The 21,806-nt window shown below is 51.8% G+C and overlaps 1 protein-coding gene across 3 annotated transcripts; it reads right to left on the bottom strand.

Moving 5' to 3' along the window:
* Window positions 1–564: 564 nt before the first annotated feature.
* PMM1 (phosphomannomutase 1) lies at window positions 565–21,467 on the bottom strand. 3 transcript variants are annotated; one of them, XM_090042923.1, is made up of 9 exons: window positions 21,295–21,467; window positions 14,421–14,538; window positions 12,533–12,609; window positions 12,093–12,184; window positions 11,044–11,143; window positions 9,885–9,960; window positions 6,453–6,568; window positions 6,220–6,275; window positions 565–4,619 (listed from the first exon to the last, which is right to left on the bottom strand). In XM_090042923.1, the coding sequence occupies exons 1-9, from the start codon at window positions 21,367–21,369 to the stop codon at window positions 4,394–4,396; spliced, it is 936 nt and encodes a 311-aa protein (XP_089899049.1). In that variant the 5' UTR covers window positions 21,370–21,467; the 3' UTR covers window positions 565–4,393. The 3 variants fall into 3 exon arrangements, with proteins under 3 accessions (XP_089899049.1, XP_089899050.1, XP_089899051.1); XM_090042924.1 differs by having other exon boundaries at window positions 6,220–6,272; XM_090042925.1 differs by lacking the exon at window positions 6,220–6,275 and having other exon boundaries at window positions 21,295–21,466.
* Window positions 21,468–21,806: the final 339 nt, after the last annotated feature.

Here is a 21,806-nt window from a genome sequence, read left to right as displayed (position 1 = left end):
GCAGAGAACAGTCCTAGCCCACTTCCTAGTGGTGCTGTGAGACTTCCCATAATATCTATGGGCAGGGCTACGCAACACAAGGCAGCACAGTGCTGAGACACCCCATGCAGCTTCCACACCAGAAGTAGTACAGCCACGACCTGGTCTGCAGGCAATTGATCTCTGCTGAGCAGCAGGCAATTCATAGCCTGTAAAGCAGCTTTTGTTTTGGTAAAAAGGACCATAATAGGCAGAGCCCCATTATTTCTGTTGCTCTTGTAGCCATCTCAAAGGAAAATGATGCACCAAACTGCTTCCCTCTAGTGCTGGAGAGATGCTGAATTCTCCTCATGCCCTTCCCAGCTCCCATTAAGATATGCCACTCAGGAGCAGGCTCTGGTTCTACTCAGATAAATGGGCAGACTCCTCAGCTGACGAATCACCCAGGCTTTGCACAGCTATTCTCTGATCTGTCACATCTCTCCAGCAGCACATATGCAATGGGAGCAGTATCTTCCCACTCCTTCCCTGCATGGCTCAGTGAGCATTCGAGTCCAGAGATACACAGCACACTGCCCTCCACGACTTTGTTCCATACCTTTAATAGCATTTTAAAATAAAATTGCTTTATTTAACAGCTAGTGTCAGTCACAGGGGACCTTCTTTTCTTTCACACAGCAACGGACAGAGCCACAGGCTACACAGTCAATGACACATGTCCTTCCACTTTTATATACACACACGGTCATACAGTAATAAACCCCACAAGTGCTCATGCTCAATCAGACCTGAGGCCAGCTCCAGGCGGTGCAGGGAGAGGCCTCTTGTCTCCAGGTGGGGTGGGGGAGATGGCTGCAACTAGTTGGTGGCATAACAGAGGTGGCACATTCCCCATTTCACATTTTCCAGTTGCGAGGTGGCAGGGGTGGAGGGAGAAGGCTCAGTTTGCACAGGCCTCAGCACCTCTTCTGTCACAGTGAGACCATACAGCAGTTTCAGGTGCAGCATTAAGACCAGGTGAAAACAAAGACACCTTGTGGCAATTGTCTCCACAACTGTTCCCACAGGCCCACATGTCTCAGCACACAATATGCTCTCCTCACCAGTGGCTGCTCCTGCTGTGAGGGCTCCAGTAGTGCAGTGACATTACAGGGGTGACACTATCAGGTGGGAGGGAGCATCACAATGGGGGACGACGGTGGCATTACTAGCTGTGTGCAAAGAGGGCAGTAAAGGCTTCAGCAAGGCATAGTGTCAGGACTCGGAGGTTGGGGGTGCTTCCTTTAAAGTGCCCATTACGTGCCACTGTTGGAAACAGGACCCAGGCCTAGGAGGGCTTTTGCTCTGATCTCGTATAACCTTTCTGATATTCTTGGGTCTCAGGTTGCATACCCAAAAATCAGAGGCAGCTTTTGACATTGGTACAGATCAAGCCAGTCAGTATAAGCCAATCCCCCCTCTAAGAACCATGCTGTACCCCTGCCAGGGCAGGCAGTGTTTTGGGAGGAAAGACGGGTTGAACCCTGAGAAACAAGCTTGAACTTTGCTGTTGAGGAAGCTGCTAGCAGGGTCTTCCCAGCTCTGGCATCTGGGCTGATGGCTTGAAGGGAGCTTGCATGATCCAAGTGAAGACTGGTTTAAAACCAGAGCCGTAATGGCCACTTTGCTGTCTGGAGGTGCACCACCAGCCCCGTAGAGCAGTCATGGACTCCTCTCCTCTGTGGACCAGGCAGAGAGGGCTGCTCCCACAGCCCTCAAAACACACACACAGCACATACAGATCAGACTCCAAATGTGTCGTGGACACTCAGCATGACTCCAGGTTCCCACAGCCTGCTGTGGAGTGAAATGCAGTTGGGAGGGAGCCACGAAGCAAGTGACCTCCAAGGAGGGGTTGGTCCTCATTTCCAAGGAGGAAATGAGCCCCTGAACCTAAAAGCATGAGTCTCTAATGTCTGTCAGAAGCACGCTCGGGAACCTCTATAAGTGGTCCAGCCACTAGCAGGAGGCAAAGAGCCATCTGTTACACCGGACAAGGAGACCCACAGTGAGAAAGCAAAAAACACAGACAATGAAGGAAAGCGAGAGCCCAGAAGAAAGACAAGACAGAAAATGGACTGGGAAAAATAAAGGGGGCTGGTGAAGGAGGCAGCAGCAGTTCTGGAGGGCAATGGCATGAAGGACATGGACGGAGGAGCATCTGTCTATCACATCCAAAGCTGGAAATGCTCAAAACCCATAGGGTTTTTTTTGGGTGTCTTGAACTTAAAGCTCCTAGCTCTCTGTTTACCACAGAGTTTCAAACACTACATCAGTAGGAAAGATATAACAGAGAACCTTCCTCCAACTGAATCCCTGACTTTCTTCAGCCACTGTACCTCAATACACATATAACAGGGGTCAGGCTTCCTGATGCACAAAAAGTTACCCAAGATAAAGGATAAGAAACAAAAGGACAAAAATCAGAGATGATGTAGGGCCAGGAGACGCTGGGGGATTTGGTCCTGCTGGAAGTGAAGTCCTGCTCTCTGGGAGGACAAAAACCAGGAGACAGCTGCATTTGTGCAACTGCATCTGCTTCTTTAGAAGTGACCAGGAAAGAGGGAGGATACTTGTCTCACCCCTGTTAAGGTGGATAAAGAAAGTTGGAAAGGTTTTTTTTAATATTCCAACAAAAATCCAGCTCTTGTCTGCACTGGCAGGTGCCAAAGGGGTGGAGAAAGTGAAAGGATGAAAACCTAAGAGAAAGCCATTGAGCAACTGGGAAAGAAGGGAGCAGTCAGGCCTGGTCTATACTCAGCCAGAGCGCAGAGTGCAGCCTGGGAAGGTACCAGTTACTCGTAGGACAATAGCAGCTGGCAGAAGGCATGGGATTGTCTGCACACACCTTCTGCCAGCTACCAGGGGGCAGTAATAGCCCTACTTTCTTCAGCAGAGGTGGAGTAACTCTGCTGGCAGAGAAGCTCTGGGTATGGGAGCTCTCTGTTCTGCTGGCAGAGCACTGTAGGCCACAGACTGCTAAAAACATTTTTTTGTTTTTAACCCCTACTTCACTCCAATGCCTAATTACCATTTAGATGAAGCATGGCTCTGCTAAAACTTCTGCTTCCCGGTCTATTAGTGTTGCTCAGAGTCCAATAAAAGCTCCGCAGACCGGAAGTCCTCCAGCAAAACCGGAAAAGATCAGACTGCACATTCCTCATTTCACTCGCATATAAAAACCCAAGTGGAAACTCAGGGCATCCTTTCCACACAAAAAGGAAGCAATTCTTGGCCTTTAGAACGCATGCGATAAAAGGGCACATACTCATTTTAAAATATCCTTTCCAGGTCACCTTTAAGGATTGGTCCACAGAATGAAACAGTTTGAGAACCCCTGATCTCGGCAGGTCCCAGGCCTTTTCCCAAGGCTAGAGCTGCAACAGGGATTAATGGGATGAACCCACAGGCACTAACTTTTATTTTTGCTGGCAGCCCTGGGGCGCTTAAGATGATTCTCCCTCCCAGTAGCACAGCCAGAGCAGAGTTTTGTGGAGCCTGTGGGCAGGCAGAGGAGGATGCAGGCTATCTGCTGTGGCTCAGGGTTTCCTGCCCTGCTGCCCTCCCCTCAGGAGTCCTGCACCAGCTGCACTGCCATGATGATGCCACCCTGCCTGCCTGGGGGCAAAACTCCACACCACCACCCATGCTGCTGCCAGGTGGGTAGGAAGCACCATGCCATGGTGGTGTGGCCAATGCAGGGCTCCTGGAGACTTCCCTGGAGGCATTTGGGGAAGCTGTTCTCCACCACTGCCTGGGGCTGTATTCCTGGCCATGTGCATGTGTGTGTGCACACATACATGCACATGACGCCCCTTGCATCTCACTTCCTGCATTCCCTTGCAGGCTGGAACTCTGCCAGCCTGCAAGGGAAAACCTGCCATTTCCTGCATTTTTCCATGGTGAACAGAAAACTTGGATCCCTGCACGATATTGGGAATCCAAGACAAATGCTGTCCTGGAGTCATGTAGCCCAGGACCAGGACTTGATGTTTCCATTTCAGAACTGTCCTGCCCAACTATGGCCACATGGTCACCCTACTCCACATACTCAGTGTCTATGGATGAACCTATGAAGTGTATTCCCATGTGCAGATATGTTGAGAGAGAGAGAGAAAAAAAGAGTGCCTGTAGTGATTGGTCCCCATCAGGCCACAGACCAACAAGGCAGGAAACCATCACCCACCAAGAATGGAGTGCTTACCTGGAAAAGGAAGAGAGTCTTTTTGATGGTGGAAGTTGAACTGGTCCCACAAGTCCCCAGCCATCATTGGAGGTAGCGAAGGATTAACATACCTCCCCCCTCCCCTGCACACACCCACTTGCACCCAACACTTTAAAACCTTCCCTCATGACCAGCTCTGGAAAGCAGTTTTCAGTAGACCCCAAGCAGAGTCCTCAAATGAAGGTGCTTTTCACAATGTGGGATCTTGGAGGTTGGTGACAGGCACTGGGGAAGATCCAAAGGGGTACAGGAGTCAACATTCATTGGCTCTTTCTGGAAAGAAGATCTCACGGCATCTCTGGACTGTGTCCTGGGGAGACCGGACGCTATGCCCCACTGTCCGTGGGTCATCATATATTTCATAATCATTCCCTCCCTGAAGGGGGAAAGAAAAGAAAGAGTTGTAGCCATCACTCTGCATATAGCTTCCTTTGTCCTGTATAACCCCAACAGCACTTCAGACTCTGTAAGGGTCACCCACCTGTCACTGAAACACAGTTAGTGATAGGCAAACAGTGCTCACCTGAGACACACTGCACTGTTCACAGATTGTGAACCTGCTGGGGATGGGTTACAAGGGTTTTACTAGCTCACTGGACAGAATGAAAGCCGGAGTGGCTCAATGAGAGAGAGAATTTAAATTGTGGCCTGAGTAATCCCTATGGGAGGAAAGTGATTTGAACTAGTCTTTGTCCCAGTGTTGTTGTTAAGAACACCAAATCCAAACCCCGTGTAGGGAGTAAGCCTGATGCATCAAAAAGTGTGGACGTATTAAATATTTCCATTCGTCTAATAAGCATTACAATTCTGTAAAGAAGTAGCAGTCAGATGACACAAACTCCTGTGCTGGGGTAACTTTACCCAATCCTGTGGAAAACGTCCTCTGAAATAGTCAAGGTAAAACTATAATGTTATAAGTTACTTCTGTTTAGGCATCATCTGTCTGCTTCCATCCTGGGGTAGTAGTGTCTGCTAAATGTAAATGAGATATTATTTGCTCCTCTGCCACTGAGTGGCAAAGGTTTGTAATAGCACCTATTACTACCCTGGGGATAGCTGCATATCAGACCCTGATCCTAGTGTACTTACATTAGCATACAAAGCTCATATAAGTTACACTAGGGCAACTGAACATCTACCCACATCCCTACTGCACTGACTTTGCTTGTGGATCAGGCTGGAAGTGTGCCTGCAGTCCCTGGCATCCTGCACCTACCACATGATTTTGCAGCTCACATTAAGGGATGGAGAAGGGCGCTGTAACCAATTTGAAGTGAAGTGATGCAGAGAGACCTAGGCTAGCTCAGTGTGGCAACTTGAGTTGGGGCTTGGCTAGGACCCCAGTACTAACACCTTGCCCCTACATTTGTGAAGAATCTTTTGGAACCTGAACTGAGCACAAGAGACTGCTGATATATGAAAGGAGACAAGCAAAACCAATGAATGCCGCATCAGCAGCAGGTAAGGACCACCTTGCACCACCTGCAGAGGCAGCGAAGATGTTCCTGCCTCTGCTGATGTGGTCAGAATTTCAGGTTTGTATCTCCCTAGTTCTGTGGCCTCTTCAGCTTCAGACTGACTTCGAGGACTGTGATGTGGCAGGAAGTCAGCTCTGGCTTGGTGGGAAGAACATCACTTGCTAATCCCAAGCACTGCTGGTCCCTTGGTTGTAGGCTTAGCATGTAAAGTAGTCTGGCATGGTGCAGCAGCATGTTCTGAGTACACAAGAGCTCTCCCTTCTCTCACCACTAGAGGACAGCATCGCCTAACAAAACCAAGAGCGACCAGAGACATGGTCCATAGGAAGGGGGCAGTGATTCTCAGCCAGGGCTTCCCAGCACCCTGGGCCGCCACGAGAGCCTTTTAAAGGTGTTGTACAATACGAACACTGACAGGTGAGCAAATACCTACATGCAATTCCCACAATAAACCCAGAGATTTCAAATAGGAATCCATAGGGAAAAAGACGCTCTGACCTGTTGTGGCCTTTCTGAGTTCTCTGCACCAGAAGCATTGCTGTGCTATTTTTCTGCTGTCAAAAAAAGAGCGAAAACGAAGAGCTGGCATTTTCCAAGGGGCACTTTGACTCTAACGAGGTTGAGAACCACTGAGCTGGGGAATGAGGGGAACAGGTCCCTCCCTTCAGAGAACAGCTGAATGCCCCTTCCCCTCTCTCCACTTCAGGTGCCAGTGTGAAGGGTGTACTCACAGGGGTTGTCTCATTCCCAAAGAAGTGGATGGTGTCAAAACTCTCATCATCGAGGATGTTGAGGCAGTAGCGCTTGTCCCAGCCCTCTGGGAAGACATCAAAGCTGATCATGCCACCTGCCAGCAGGAGAGAGATCATCAGGCGAGTGGGAAGGGTGCTGGGCATTAGGCTGGGGCAGCATAGAGGGCCTGGCTGCGTGAACCCAGTCTTTCCCAGAAGGGCAGCAAGACATTACCCTGCCATGGCAACCGCTGCTCTAATGCATTGCTAGGATGAAGGCAGGCAGCTACTGTTTCTATGACAATGGGCTGCGAGGGCGTCAGCAAGGCGCCCTTGATCTCAGCCAAGGACAAGAGCAACAGGATCCCAGGGTGTAGGAGTGGTGAGGTCAGCTTTGTCACCAGGGAACCTATGAGAAGCTCTAGCAGGCTTTTAACAATCCCTGCCATCCCTGCAGTGTCCAAGGGCCTCACAGTCTGCAATATACACATCCTCCTAATACCCATGAGGAAGGGTAGCACTGGCATTGGCACTGGCACTCCCACCTTATGATGGTGAGCTGAGGCCTTGAGCCTCAAAGGCACTTTCTGGCTGCCTAAGCCCACAGTCTTAAAACCAGTCTCTTAAAACCAATCCTCAGCCACTCCTGAGCTTCTGCTGGTGGGCATGTGCAGAGCCCCCACATGCCGACACTGCTCTGCAGCAAGCAAACTGCTCTGAGGCCTCAGCATGGGGTTATCAAATTAGACAGGGGAAGGTGTACTTCATCAGCAGGGGCTAGTCCTGAGAGTAGGCCAAACACCTGTTACTTGACACATCCTGCCTGGAGCGGGGGAGAGCTGAGGCAGACTATGGATAGGTAGAGAGGCACAAAAGTGCCAGGGGCTGAGTGTAAGCAGGTTAAGAATTGCTCAGGACAAAGGCATGAACAACTGTGTGCACGTATGTAGGCACACCACTGACCCTGAGATGTCGGAGATGCAGATTTCCTCTTCCAGACTGGGTAGAATTTAAGCCCAAGTGTCCCAACTCTCAGGACACCGCCACCAGGCTCTTGAGCAGGCTGGAGTGGGGCATACCTAATCTCTTCTGTTGGAGCTGCCCCACCTTGTACAAATAAATAAATAAATAGCTCCTGAAGCATGGGCATGAACTTCAATTTGCCATATCCCAGAGGAATGCCCTAACCAGGAGGCTACAGACACTGTTTGTCTCTGTGGTCCAATAAATATCCTATTTAAACAGCTGAGATTAAAAACAGCCAACTATCTATTAGTCAGAGGGGTCACCTAAAATAGGAGAAGCATGGGTTCAAGTCCCTGCTCTGAGATAGGCCCACAGGGGCTTGGACCAGGATCTCAGGTGCAAATCCCCACTCTATGTGATTTGAAGGACTCAGAACCACACCACCTGTGGGTGCTTCAGCCACTAGGCTATTGACTAGTCTGGGGTCTACGTACTCTCCAGCTTTTCACGGATAGACAGTGAACACGGACACCAGGCATAGACTACCTACGAGCTGCTTAGCTCCAGGGGAAAGTTCCTGGTTGATAATCCCTAGTAAAGAGTGGGGTCTGCCTGGCCAGAAGCACAGCACCGATCTCTGGCTAGTCAGCTGCTTGTGCAGCTGGGCCCTGCCCTTCTCCTCTCCTTTCATTTGTGGCTAGTTTTGGTGACTCCCCAATCAGCTGGTTCCAACGGATCCCATCTGTGGGTGTTTAGTTCTGCCAGTACGATGCATGGGGAAGCCTGAAAACAGAACCTAGGGCTGATGATTTGGCTCTGTGACAGGGCACCTGGGGTGAGGTGTTACTGTGCTGAGTAGGGCAACAGCTAAGCACCCATGGAGGACATGGATGAAAGGTGAAGCAACTTGACCAATGCCAAGGTCACCCAAGCCTGTAGCAGTGCAGAAATCCAACTGGCCACTCCAGTGCCAGAAGAATGTGTAAATCTGATCCATCACTGAGCAAAGAAGATGGCATATTCCAAGGTCTTTTGTCCCCTTCAGGCTGAGATGGGCAGCAACAGGAGCTCCCAACACCAGCAGATATGGCTAGAAAAGTCCCATGAAGGGAGAAGGGTGCTCTACTCATGGACAGTGAGTCCTGTCTCAGCCCTGCCCAGCGGCACTGGGTACCCAAGCTCCTGGGTTCTACCACTTCAGAGCCTCAGACAAATCAATTCCAGCTCTGCTTTAAGGGGAGGTGGGGGAATCCCTGTTTTTATGCACTTCTGCTTTCAGGTGCCCAGCTTGAAACATCTTGTGCTTTCTTTTCAGAGGACCAGAGGGCTCACAGATCCTGTCATCTTTGTGCACTGGGTCACAAGAGTGGCCTTGGGAAAGCAGCTCACCAAAGCATTGGGAGAAAGGACCATTGTTCTGCACTTGCCTAGTGTGCAGCTGGGGAGGAGAACAGGACTGTGATGCCTTTGTCTGTCTTTGCTATGACAAATAGCCTGTGTCAATGCCAAGATGGCACAGCTGGGAGAGGCTGACAGGAGACACAAGCTCCTGGCAGGCCAACGACTGGGATTCTGAATGACTATGGCTAAATAGGGAAGTGTCCCATTGCCCTACAGTGTCTTACCCCCCATACTTGCTATGCTCTTCACTAACGGGTGCTCTTTAATGGGCACCTTACATTTTGATTCTTTCTACCTTCACCGCCGAGTAATTTTAAAGAATGCAGCCCCATCCCTCACCCTCCCCGACATTCACCTCCACCTCCATCCTGGCCAAACTCCCCACCAGGACACTTGCTGCCTGTTTCACTCTTGTGAGTCTGGCCATGAGAATGCAGTCCTACTTGGAGGCACCACTGTGCACAAACAGCAATGCAATGATTCCAGATCAGGTTTACCAGAGAAGAAGAGACTGTTTCCTCAACAGTTGACCCTGCAAATGCAGCAGGGAAGCCAAGAAGCAAGTTGGGGGCTTTCCCTCTCCTGTGCCCCTGGCATCACTGGGGCTGCACAGGTGAACCAGAGGGAAGGATTTGGCTCTGCAGCTGGAACAATCCAACAGCTAGTGTCAGAAGCAAGAGCAATCTCTGTTCCCTCTCCTGCACTTCTATTGGTACAGCAGAGCTAAGTGAAAACCTATTGAAATTCAGTGGCACAAAAGCAAGTGCATCTGACTGATCTCCCAAGAAAAATATCCACCACTCATAGGTAGTGCTTACACACCTCTATTTTCTGTTTCTCTCTACACATTACATAGGACCCCAAGGCTTGAGATCTCCCCACCCAAAGATCCACATGAGGAATCCACCCCATGTCCTCTTCCAAGGGGTTTTGGTTGGGCTCCTACCCCTGACATTCACTCAGTCACCTCTAGGTAAGAAATGGCCAGGGCTTCTGCCCACCTGAGATTCTCACACAACATACACTGAATGGGCAGCCACAGCAATCACAGGGCCCTCTGCTTACCTCGAGAGAACCGCAGGCCTTTGCCAGCAAACTCTGCCTTCAAGGCTGCCACAAACTTCTCTCGGATCCGCTCTTTCTGCAGAGGAATGGAGGGGGAAGCTATGAATGAGTAGCCCTCTATGGGGCTCTTGTGCCACTGCCTCTCTAGCTCTAGCCCTAGGCTTCTGTGTTCTTCTCAGGTCCCAACAACCAGCATGGCACAACAGCTTTCCTTTGTCTCCTGCACTGAGCACCTGGGGCCCAGGATTTGGTGCGAGCTGTGCAGGATTTGAGATGATCTCACAATTATGCTGCCTTCACTTTTCCCTTCACGCAGTTCCCTTCCCTTGGGAACAGTGCCATGCTGCTGCTGTGACCCGACCTCAGAGTCAGCCTAACAGATGTTAGATCAGGGCAGCATGGGTCAGTTGTTGGTTACACTGGATTGGAGCCCCTTTCTGCACAGCTGCCTGGGAGCCAATGCCTTTCATTGCAATGCTGCTCATCTTTGGGGGCCCAGTCCAGGAACTGACATCACCAGCTCTGCCTCTATGTCTTGCACCTGTTGGACCAATCCCTTCGGGCTTTGGCCTGGGGAAAAGGAAGTCTTCAAGGATAGCCCAGTACAGCTGGCACTTGCCAGAATCACAGTGTTCTCCACACATCTTAGTGACACATATCCTGGCCCTTCTTGGTCTGGAAAACCATGGATTCCTGCTGTGTTTGGCCTGGGGAAATGGAGGAGGTGTTGGCCGGATGGGACTTGAGCTAAGAAGTCCAGGCATTTTGGTCGGAGTCATCTCCAGCCACTATGCTGAAGAAATACCATAGAAAATGGAAGGAGTTCCTGAGGAAAGTTTTCCAGTACCAGGTGTGATTGCATGTAAGCAGTGAGCAGCCCACTTTGACCAGTGGCAGTGGATCAGGTCACTTCTTCAGTGTCACCCCAAAAGAAGTCCTTTGGGAGTTCCCATCCACACTGCTGCCTTCACCTTCACAGTCAAGATAGGCAAGCCCAAGGCCTTCAAGGCTGTTGTTGGCCTGGTTACCCGAGTGCAAGGCTTGGGACTGTAGCGTAGGTTGCGATGAAGAAGACAAGCAAACACCATGACATGACCAAAATAGCTCGCTGTGTCCCCTGTGAGAGCAAAGGAGGGGACAGCGAGGCCTGGCAATTTACCTTGTCTAGCTCAGAGAATTCAATTCGCTCCTCTGGGGTGCAACTCCGGCCAATGGGCGAGATGTTCAGCATCCCGTTGCGGAACTCAATGAAGGTCCCTCTAAGGGGCGAGGAGGCAGGTTTAACACATTTCATAATCACAGAATCACAGAAAATTAGGGTTGGAAGGGACCTCAACAGGTTGGAGGAGAGCAAATCCAGCATTTACATGGGAGCAGCTGTTAATGGTGCTATATCAGGAGTGTGCCTGCAGGGAGCCTGGTAGAATAACAACTACACCGTATGTTGGGTAGAAAGTGTTTATCATGCTGAACCCAAGAGGAACCAGCTCTCCACACTTGGTAACACAGCACAGCAAAGGACTACACTGGGGCAGCTCCAGGGAGGAAGCCCAGTTTTGTAGTTAAGACACTGGAGGGGGATGCAAGAGATCTGGTTCTTCTCTTAGCTTTGCCAGACACTGTGGGTAAGTAATTCGGGCCCAAGTCCTCACAGGTGTCTAGGTTCAGTTGGCAGCTGAGCACCAAAACACCATTAAAAATCTGGGCTTAATCTCTGTACCCATTTCCTATGTGCAAAAAGGGGGACGACAACTCTTGCACTTTCCCTCTGGATTGTTTCTCAGGAAGCACAATGGGATTCTGATCTTGGCTAGGGTGTATCAGCTGGCACAGTGCAAGGTGCAATACTGTAGCAGAGACACCCACTTAGTCTCAGGGGGCCAGCTCAGGCACCAGGAACAGACCAGCCAGGGTAGCACAATGCTCTGGATAACAAGCTTCTCTGAAAAGCAGCGTAGATCAGCTCAAGCAACAAGTTGCCCTAACATAGCTCTACCACAGCCTGTACCTGAGCTAGCTCACAGATTTCTGCAGAGCTCTGCATTGTGCCCTGTGGACATAGCTAATGTGCTGGCACTATACAAAGCTAATACAAGAGCAAACCCAGGGGACTGAGATTCTAAACAGAGTCACAGGGCCCAGAGCCTTCTGTAAAAGATTGTATCTGAACTGCAAAGAGGCAGCTATAGGGCTGAGTGGGATCATTACCGTTTCTTAGGCAGCTTTAGAAGTGCCATGTAATTGAGACAGAAGTTGATTAGTTCCTGCAGCAGCTCTTCCCCCAGGTGGTCCTGGATAGCCTGTGGGGAAAGGAGGGGGGGAAATTAGGAAGAGCCTAGATGGAACGTGACGCCAAAGCTACTACCAGATACCCCTGCAGGAGCTGGAGGACACCACTTTCCCAGAATGGGCTGTTCTACAATATCCATCCAGGATGGGGACAATGGGACAAGGGAAGTCAGACAGGTCTGATTATGACTGCGAGTGCACAGAGTGGTCAGATGTCAGACAGCTGCTCCATCTGGGACTGACAGAACTGGGGGAGACAAGGCAGAGGAAGGGTTGGGCTGGGGAGGGAACTTGGAAGGGACAAGGAAAGAGCAAACCAGTGGCTTTGAGAAGAGGCAGATGGAGAGACCAAGACTCACCTGCTTGGAGACCAGCTGCCCATTCTTGTACTGCACAGTGCCATTCTCTGCAAAGACGTAATCAAATTTCTTGATGACTGCAGGGGGGCAGAGGGAGAAAGAAAAACAGCACAATGGGGCCCAGTGTTCCAAGAGGTGGCAATGCTGAGTGATGGCTGCATCAGAGCCCCTACCTCCCCGCAAGCCTTTACTCCACAATCTTTTGCCCTGGCTCTCTGTGCTCCAGATGCCTGAGAAACACCCAGTTTGATGAGGAGACCTGAGGCACAGTGAGAGGAAGTGATCTGCCCAAGGCCCAGAATAAGTCAATGGCAGAGCTGAGTTCAGAGCCTAGGAACAGCAGCCTCCCAGACATGCTCATCATCCCCACACCAGGCTGCTCACTTTCCCTTTTGCTTCCTCCCTCCCTCCCATCCCCACATCCCCAGTCCTCTTCCCAGGATGTCTCCAAGCACCCTAGCTGATTATCTCACTCCAGCTTCTCCTGGCTGCAGTAAACAGACCCCTGCCAACTCAGCAGGTAATTTCATGCTCCCTGAAGCTGAGAGTTACATCACCAGGTGACCTGTCATTGCAAACAAGCCAGAAGGAAGAACTCGGCTCTACGTTTTACTCTGAAGCTGGAGAAGGGGAGAAAAGGAAGCCAAGAGGGAGGACAGGTCACCTGTCCTATCCCTCCTGCCTCCTCCCATCCCCGCTGAGAACTCTGCTAGCCTCCTACAGCAGATAAGGGCCTTAAGACGTGAGCCCTTCACTCATGCTCAACCTTGGTGCAGAATGTCTGAGCCCATACGCCCTTCCCTTTGACAGAATTCCCATAAAACTGCAACCCATAATGGGTGCTCAGAGAGACTGTGAGTTGAAGAAGGCTGGAATATTTTGCCATGACGCAGGGCTGGGAGCAAGTGGAAGGAGTCTTCCAGCCATGCAGCCCTGTCTCTACCAAGCCTTGACCAGGCCGGGCCAGGACAGCAAAAAGCACAAACTGAGACTCATTAGCATGGGCTCTTACACATGGTCTACAGGGTAAATCCCCCTGGCCTGGAACACTATCCCCAGGCATGGTGTGCTACTTCTTGCAGGCTGCCTCTTAAATTGGGGCAAGACAAGGTCAGCACAAAGACAGGACCCAAGAGAGCCCTGTATCTGTGCATTAGGTACAGATGCACCAGATCACAGTAGGTGACAGGCACAATACTGCTCTCTGTTCTGCTATCCTGCCAATGGGGAGGGCAGCAGCTCTGGCTTGGGGAAATGCTTATTTGCTGCCCAACCCCCTGCTCAGCAAAGAGGCAAGAGTTTTACCCCTGATGCTAGTGAACCTGGGAGATGGTGCTTGGGGAGGAGCTCTGGGCTTCTAGCAATAATGGTGGTCTGGGCCAGGCCTTCTGTGCAGTGCCATGAGCAACAACAGTAGCAGTGTGAGCTGGCACTGGTAGTCCATGCTGTCTCTGGAGCAGCTGGGAACTGTTACACTGCCTCCATGCCACACCTGGGACTACTGTTGTGAAGTATACCATGCCCACTCCAGCTCTGTGTGCTACAGTCTAGAGATGAGGTAACATAAGCCTCCTTAAAGCAACCCTGAGCAGATACCAATAAGCACATCTGGAAGAAGTGCTGGGTGTGCGCTCAGGGCCCCTCTATAGCTGTCAGCATTGCCACATCTGCAGGACAGGACACACACTGGGCAGAAATGAGCAGGCATCATCATGGTGTGAAAATATGTCCTCAGTGCTCAGGTGTCTAGAGCCATGTGCACTTACCAAAGACGAGTTCAACTGGCTCCTCTCACCCAAGGAGAACAGCTGCTCCCACCAGCCTCCAACAGCCCCACCCCACAATTCCCACCCACCTCTGCATGACCTGCCAAAGGGGAGGCTCTTACCTTCGTCCCCTTCCCCCAACTGTTCGGCTATCTTGGAGTAGTCGGAGCCACCCACTACGCCAATCTTGACTCTGCCACGCAGCTCCTGCAGGAACTTATCCACCTCGGGCTCAACTTTCTGGAAGAGCAGGATGGAGACAGAGGGTTAGAATTCAGAGTAATGGACAGGCTGCAGTTTCATAGTTTCATAGTAGCTAGAGTTGGAAGGAACCTAGGTAGATCATCTAGTCCGACCCCCTGCCTTGGCAGGAAAGAGCACCGGGGGTCAGATGACCCCGGCAAGGTGCTCATCTAACTTCCTTTTAAAAATCCCCAGGCTAGGAGCCTGCACCACTTCCCCTGGAAGCCGGTTCCAGGCCCTAGCCGCCCTGACTGTGAAGTAGCGCCTCCTAATATCTAATCTAAACTTACCCTCCGCCAGCTTGTGACCGTTATTCCTGGTCACTCCTGGCAGCGCACGGGGGAACAGGGACTCCCCCAATACCTGCTGATCCCCCCTGACCAGTTTGTAGCAGGCCACAAGGTCCCCCCTTAACCTTCTCTTGTGGAGGCTAAACAGGTTCAGGTCCCGTAGCCTCTCCTCATAAGGCCTGCCCTGCTGACCCCTGATCATACGAGTGGCCCTCCTCTGAACTCTTTCCATATCGTCCACGTCCCTCTTGTGTGGCGCCCAGAACTGGACGCAGTACTCCAGCTGCGGCCTGACCAGTGCCGCATAGAGGGGGAGAATCACCTCCCTGGACCTGCTCGAGATGCATCTGTGGATGCATGACAGGGTACGGTTGGCCTTCTTGACTGCCTCCCCACACTGCCGGCCCATGTTCATCGTGGAGTCAATGACGACTCCAAGATCCTTTTCTGTCTCCGTGCTGGCAAGAGGGGAGTTCCCCAACCTGTAAGTGTGGTGCCGGTTCTTCCTCCCCATGTGCAACACCTTGCACTTATCAGTGTTAAACCCCATCCTATTCTCATCCGCCCACCGTTGCAACCAGTGTACAGGACAGGCCTTTCCAGACACCAGAGACTGACTCTTGATGGTATTTCCCAGCCTACTAGGAGCCCCATTTGTCCTCAGACAGCATGCCATGGAACTGGGGAAGGCTGAATGACTGCAGATCAATCCACCATTTCATCTACTCCTTCTTGCATGTGGGCCCCCATGAAAGGGAACACAGTGGCCAGCAGATATTTGAGAGTCCAGGCCTTCACATGGCGGGATTTGGTGGCAGCTTACAAATATATCAAGGGAGAGTATCTATTCACCAAAGCACCAGGGGAAAACCAGAAGCAATGGTCATAAACTCCTAGAAGAAAGTTTCAGACTGGATACAAGGAAAAACTTCTTTATGATTCGTGTGATTAGACGCTGGAATAGTCTCCCAGTGGGGGTTTTGCAGGCACCTACTCTGGAGATCTTTAAAAACAGACTGGACGCACACCTTGCTGGTGTTACTTGACCCCAGCAGTCTTTTCTGCCCAGAGCAGGGGGGCTGGATCCGATGATCTCACAAGGTCCCTTCCAGCCCTAAACTTCTGTGAATCTGTAAGCCCACAGGGGACCTCTGTGAGGGAGACATGGGGACAGCTTGAATGCATGCTGCTCCAGGCCCAGGCAGCACCACAGAAGCACATGAAGGCTAGCCCTAGGGAAAGACAGATAGGTGCTGTCATCTTCCATCCCACGCAGTACAGAGACTTGCGGTGACTGAGGAAAGTGGGAAGGAAAAAAAAATGAGGGGGATGAAAGAGACAGAACAGGACTGGTGGGGGGGAAGGGAAACGGTTCCTTCTGTCTATGCATGTACAGGGAGGATCAAGGAAGATGAGCATCTTGTACTTCTATGTCTTGCCAGAGAAGCACCCTGTTCTGACACATTCTGTCCTGTTCTGGACAGGCTCAGCAAATGGGCGGATGAGAGCCTGACGGTGTTTAACCCCGAAAAATGCAAGGTTGTCCACCTTGGGAGGAAAAACCTGCAGCATCCTTATAGGTTCAGCAGCGCTACGCTGGCTAGCACTACAGAAGAGACTTGGGGGTCATCACTGACCACAAGATGAACATGAGCCTGCAATGCGATGCTGCAGCTAGTAAAGCGACCTAAACGCCGACTTGCATCCATAGATGCTTCTCAAGCAAATCCCGGGATGTCATTCTCCCCTTGTACTCCGCCTTGGTGAGGCCGCAGCTGGAGTACTGCGTCCAGTTTTGGGCTCCGTGACTCAAAAAGGATGTGGAGAAGCTTGAGAGAGCCATGCACATGATCAGAGGTCAGGAAAATAGACCTTACAACGACAGGCTGAGAGCCATGGGGCTCTTCAGCCTGGAAAAGCGTAGGCTAGGGGTGATCTGATGGCCACCTATAAGTTTATCAGGGGTGACCACCAGGATCTGGGGGAACGTTTGTTCACTAGAGCGCCCCAAGGGATGACAAGGCCGAACGGTCATAAGCTACTGCAAAACCATTTCAGGCTGGACATAAGGAAGAATTTCTTTACTGTCCGAGCCTCCAAGGTCTGGAACAGCCTGCCATCAGAGGTGGTTCAAGCACCTACACTGAACACCTTCAAGAGTAAATTGGATGCTTATCTTGCTGGGATCCTATGACCCCAGCTGACTTCCTGCCCTTTGGGTGGCGGGGGCTGGACTCGATCTTCCGAGGTCCCTTCCAGCCCTAATGTCTATGAAATTTATGAAATATCCTGTCACTCGATGTGCCATATGACACACACACACGCCCACACACCTTGCTAGTTTTCTGTTGATCACTAAGGGAGGGAGATGCTCATCTCTCAATGATCCCCACACAAAGAGGCTGGACCCCATCAAGACGATACAGAATAATAGAACATTAGGATTGGGAGGGACCTAAATGACCTTCTGAGTTCAATCCCCTGCTCAAGGCAGGACCAGCCCCAACTAGATCATCCCAGCCAAGGCTTTGTCTAGCTGGGTCTTAAAAACCTCCAACGATGTAGATCCCACCACCTCTCTGGGTAACCTGTTCCATGTTTTACCACCCTCCTAGTTAGAAAATTCTTCCTAATATCTAACCTAAACTTCCCTTGCTGCAACTTGAGACCATTGCTCCTTGTTCTGTCATCTGCCACTGCTGAGAACAGCCCAGCTCCATCCTCTTTGTAACCCCACTTCAGGTAATTGAAGGCTGTTATCAAATCCCCTGTCTTCTCTTCTCTAGACCAGGGGTGGGTAAAATGCAGCTTGCCAGGCCATTCTATCTGGCTTGCGGGGCCCCTAAAACAATTAGAAATTAATATATATCTGCCCCTAGCTGCCTGTTATGTGGCCCTTGAATGCTTGCCAAAACTCAGTAATCGGCCTTCCGCCCAAAAGAATTGCCCACCCCTGCTCTAGACTAAATAAGCCCAATTCCCTCAGCTTCTCCTCATAAGTCATGTCCCCAGCCCCCTCACCACTTTTGTCACTCTCTGCTAGACTCCCTTTTATTTGTCCACATCCCTTCTGTAGTGGGGAGGCCCAAAACTGAACACAGTACTCCAGTGGGTGGCCCAGCCTAGGAACAAACAAAGCTGTGTCAACAGCTAACATAGCTTGGGACCGATCAGCAAATTAGGCCTTCCCAAGAGCTCTTGCTCCCTGTCCCTTGCCCTGTCCTAAAGAGCTGCTCATTACTGCTTAATCCCATTAACAGGCGAAGCAGCAAAGGCCCCACCAAGCGCTTACTGACCAAAGGGCTTCTCCAGCCCTCCCCTCCTCTCTGAGAGCTCGCAAGCCAGGCAGAGGTGCTCTGTAAGGGGCATCTTAAGCATGGGCTCTGCTCCAGGGTCTCCACCTTCCTGTTTGCTTATTTTGTCATTCCATCTCCACAAGATAAAGACCTTTTGCTGTTGCTCAGATGGTGCACTCCACCCAGCAACAGGCTTCTGCTCCTCCCCACTCCTCCCTGTTTGTTGTATATGCTTGGGGCCCTGTTTTCTCCTTTATCACTTGCTGCAGGATGGGGGATGACCTCAAGACTGACTACCTCCAAAGGTCTAGACAAATGGCTCACTGATATTTTGCCCTCTGCAACACATTCCATCTGCAGTTCCCAATGAGCCTTACAAATATGGATCTAGCCTCACAAGACCCCTGTCCAAGGTCAGGAATAATAGAAAACTGGGCTAAAAGGACCTCAGAAGGTTATCTAATCTAATGCCCTGCTCAAGGCAGGATTATCCCTAAACCATCCTATAAAAGCATTGGTCTAATCTAATCTAAAAACAGCATGAACAACCCTCTCTGGCCGCTACCAGGCACAGTGCCTCAAAACACGAAGAACATCTTAATTTGCTACAGCTAAATGAGGGGGACAAGAGCACTGTCAGTATCCTGCTGCATTATATTGCGCCCTCCAGGCCATGTCTGCACTAGAGAACTGAACTGGTGGCATGAGGCCCGTCTAAACACAAACATTTCACTGTTTCCATTCTGACCCATGTTCCAGCCACTCGTGGTTTTGCATTGTTTCCATGCTAGTGTTGTTCTACATCATTTTGCCATGGTTGGCAGCCCACAGTTCCCAGCTGACCTCCCCAAAGCAGTAGATTCAGAGAATTCTCCAAGGGCCATGATACAGGAAGGAGAAGACAGTCTGATCCTCTTTTGGGACCATCCACATTGGCATCAATCAAACTCAGACTGAAACAGGTCAAGAAATGAGCCATATTTTGCCCAGCTAAAAGCAGAGTGGTGCAGTTCATTGGCAGGTAGCAAGGGAAGGTCTCCACCAGGAAGCAGGACTTCACTGTGCTGGTCACTGCTCTTGTGCCTATTATGCATATCACAAGTCGAATCCAAATGCAAGCGAAACACTGGGAACACTTGTGTGCTGTGAGTACAATGCATTTGCAAGCATGGGAAAGGGATCACACAGATCTTTGCCGATTCAGTTCTTCAAGGACGGACCGGGCCAGAATGTACAGATGGGTAAACTGAGTCACAGAAGGACTACATACGAGGTCAGGGCATATGTGGATCTACATGCAATCCACAGTGGGGTGGTGATCAGCTGGCCTGTAGATGCAAGGGTGAGACATCTAGGAAGAGCCATGGATGAAAGGATGTGGGGGTGCAGGAAGGATTATTTTGGAAGAGCTGGGTGCTTCCAGGCTCTCCACCTGGATTCACTGGCCTGGCTCCCATTCCTCCTTCACAAGATGCCAGCATCTTCCATCCCCCAGTGCTCTAGGGCCCTAGCCGCGGACTTAAGAGACCAGAGGTCAAACCACTTCTCGAACACAGACTCCCTGGGTGACCATGACTCCATCTGTGCCCTCAGTTCCCTCTCTATTAAATAAGCACCACAGCACTTCCCTACTTTCTGGATCAACATATTAAGTAGGGCGAGCCTCAGGCACTATGGTAACAGGTTAAGCAAGTACCACAGACAGCTTTCACAAGGCTGTGAGCAAAGGGCAGGCTTCCCTTTCCTCCTTAGAAAATGAAGCAGATGCTGCAGGCTGCCCATTGCATAACACTCTCATGTTGCTGTCAGCCAACAGAAAGGGAAGCCTTCTCTACTTCAACAGAGGCCTGCTTTGCTGAGGCCCTTAGAAACAAAACAACTGGGATTTGACCATTGCACATGCAGACAGTACCAGCGTCAGAGCCATGCAAGCACAAACCCAGCACCAGTCTGGTTCCCCGTGCGCATGAAGGGTGCCAACCTCTGGGCTGCAGTAAGAGGGGTTTGATCACAGAAGACATGGCCTCATTTTCTCCCTTTGGTATCCCCAAGAGCATCCTCCCTTGCTTGTGACCTTAGCAAGTGGATTTGAGTCCCTCTGAGGCTGTGTGAGAAGCGGTTCATGCAGTCATAGAGGAGCAGGGCTGAAAGGGACCTCCAAAGGTCACCTCGTGCAACACCTGCCTGAGGCAGGATCTTCCCTATCCAAACCATCCCATACAACCATTATCTAAACTCCACATAAGACTGCCGTCCACCCTGACACAATGCAACCTACCGCTCTAATAGGCCAAAAGAAAAGCAGGGGAACCGCAGCAGCCAACCTCCTGCTCTGTGGTGCAAGGCCGTGTGGGCACATGGGGCTGGCACCCCTGAGGGATCTCTGCTTGAGATGGCAGCTGCTCCATGTGCCTCTACCCTCAGAACCAGGTGCCCCAGCGAGAGCCAGGGCCTGGAGCAGCACCCGGCCGCCTTTGGGTCCAGCCAGCTTGGGACGGAGACGCAGCGGGGGGCAGTGGGGCCTGGATTAGGCTGGCCGGAGTGGTGCAGGGGTGACTCCTAGAAGATGAGGGCTGGAAGGGACCACAGGAGGGCATCTAGTCCAGCCCCCTGCCCCAAGCAAGACCAGTGCCGACTACATCATCCCAGCCAAGGCTTGGTCTGCCTGTGGTGTCAAAACCTCCAAAGAGGGAGATGCCACAGCCTCTCTGAGTAGCTTTCAGCATGGGGGCCAGCACGTGTGGGGGCCCGGTTGGGGCTGCTGGGGTCCAGCCCTGCCTGGCTCCTGCCCTCCCCCATCACAGGGGCTCTCAGAAAATGGGGTGGCAGGGACCTCAGGGTGGCATCTAACAGGGTTCGAGTAACAGGGGAGCTTGGAGCCCTATAACACAGGAGAGCCCCCCTGTAAGATTTAAAAATCAGTCATAACGGGCGGGGGGGTCTCAGATTTTATCAGGGCATCGTGAAGGGCAACCCAATTTTTTTTTTTTTTTTTTTTTTGCAGACCCCCAAGAGTCAAAGTGGCATTCAAACCCTGGCATCTAGGACCAGCCCCACGAGGAAGCCGCGCAGAGCCCGGCCGGACACCAGCGCGATGCCCCTGCCCTGGCCGGCCCGCGGCAACGGCCGGCCACAGGGGTCTCCCTCCCCGCGTGCAGCCCCAGTACCTGGCGAGCCGGCGTGAGCGTCCCGTCCACATCAAAGAGGCAGAGGATGCGGTCCCCGCCGCCCGGCTCGGCCATGCCGCCGCCGCCGTCGCCACCGCCTGCCCCGCCCGGCCGGCCGGCCGGCAGAGCGCAGCGCAGCGCGGCGGGGCGGGGCGGGGCCGGCCGGGGGCGTCTGCCCGCGCTGCCCAATCCGGGAGCGGCGCCGCGTCACGTGGCCGCGTCGGCACAGGCCAGGCCACAAGTAGCGCGCGGCAGAGCAACCCTGTTCCCGCCGCCGCCGCCGCCGCCGCCGCCTTGGAGGAGCCCGCAGCTGGATCCTTCTCCCCCGCGCCTCCTGGTTCCTCTCCGCAGCGACCGGCTGTTAGTAATAGGTTGCAGTCGGGAGCTTGCTAATACAGGCTTTTTTTTTTTTTTTTTTTTGCAATTCTCTAGTTGGTCTAATGAAAGCTATCGCCTCTGCCGCAAGAGTTCAGGCTCTTCGTGAGGAGCCAGGCAGGTCAAAGAGCTGGGGC

This window comes from Crocodylus siamensis, chromosome 4 (assembly GCF_052110815.1).
Source record: "Crocodylus siamensis isolate JL-2025a chromosome 4, ASM5211081v1, whole genome shotgun sequence".
Lineage (NCBI taxonomy): Eukaryota > Metazoa > Chordata > Crocodylia > Crocodylidae > Crocodylus > Crocodylus siamensis.
This window is presented reverse-complemented; position numbering and strand designations above follow the sequence as displayed.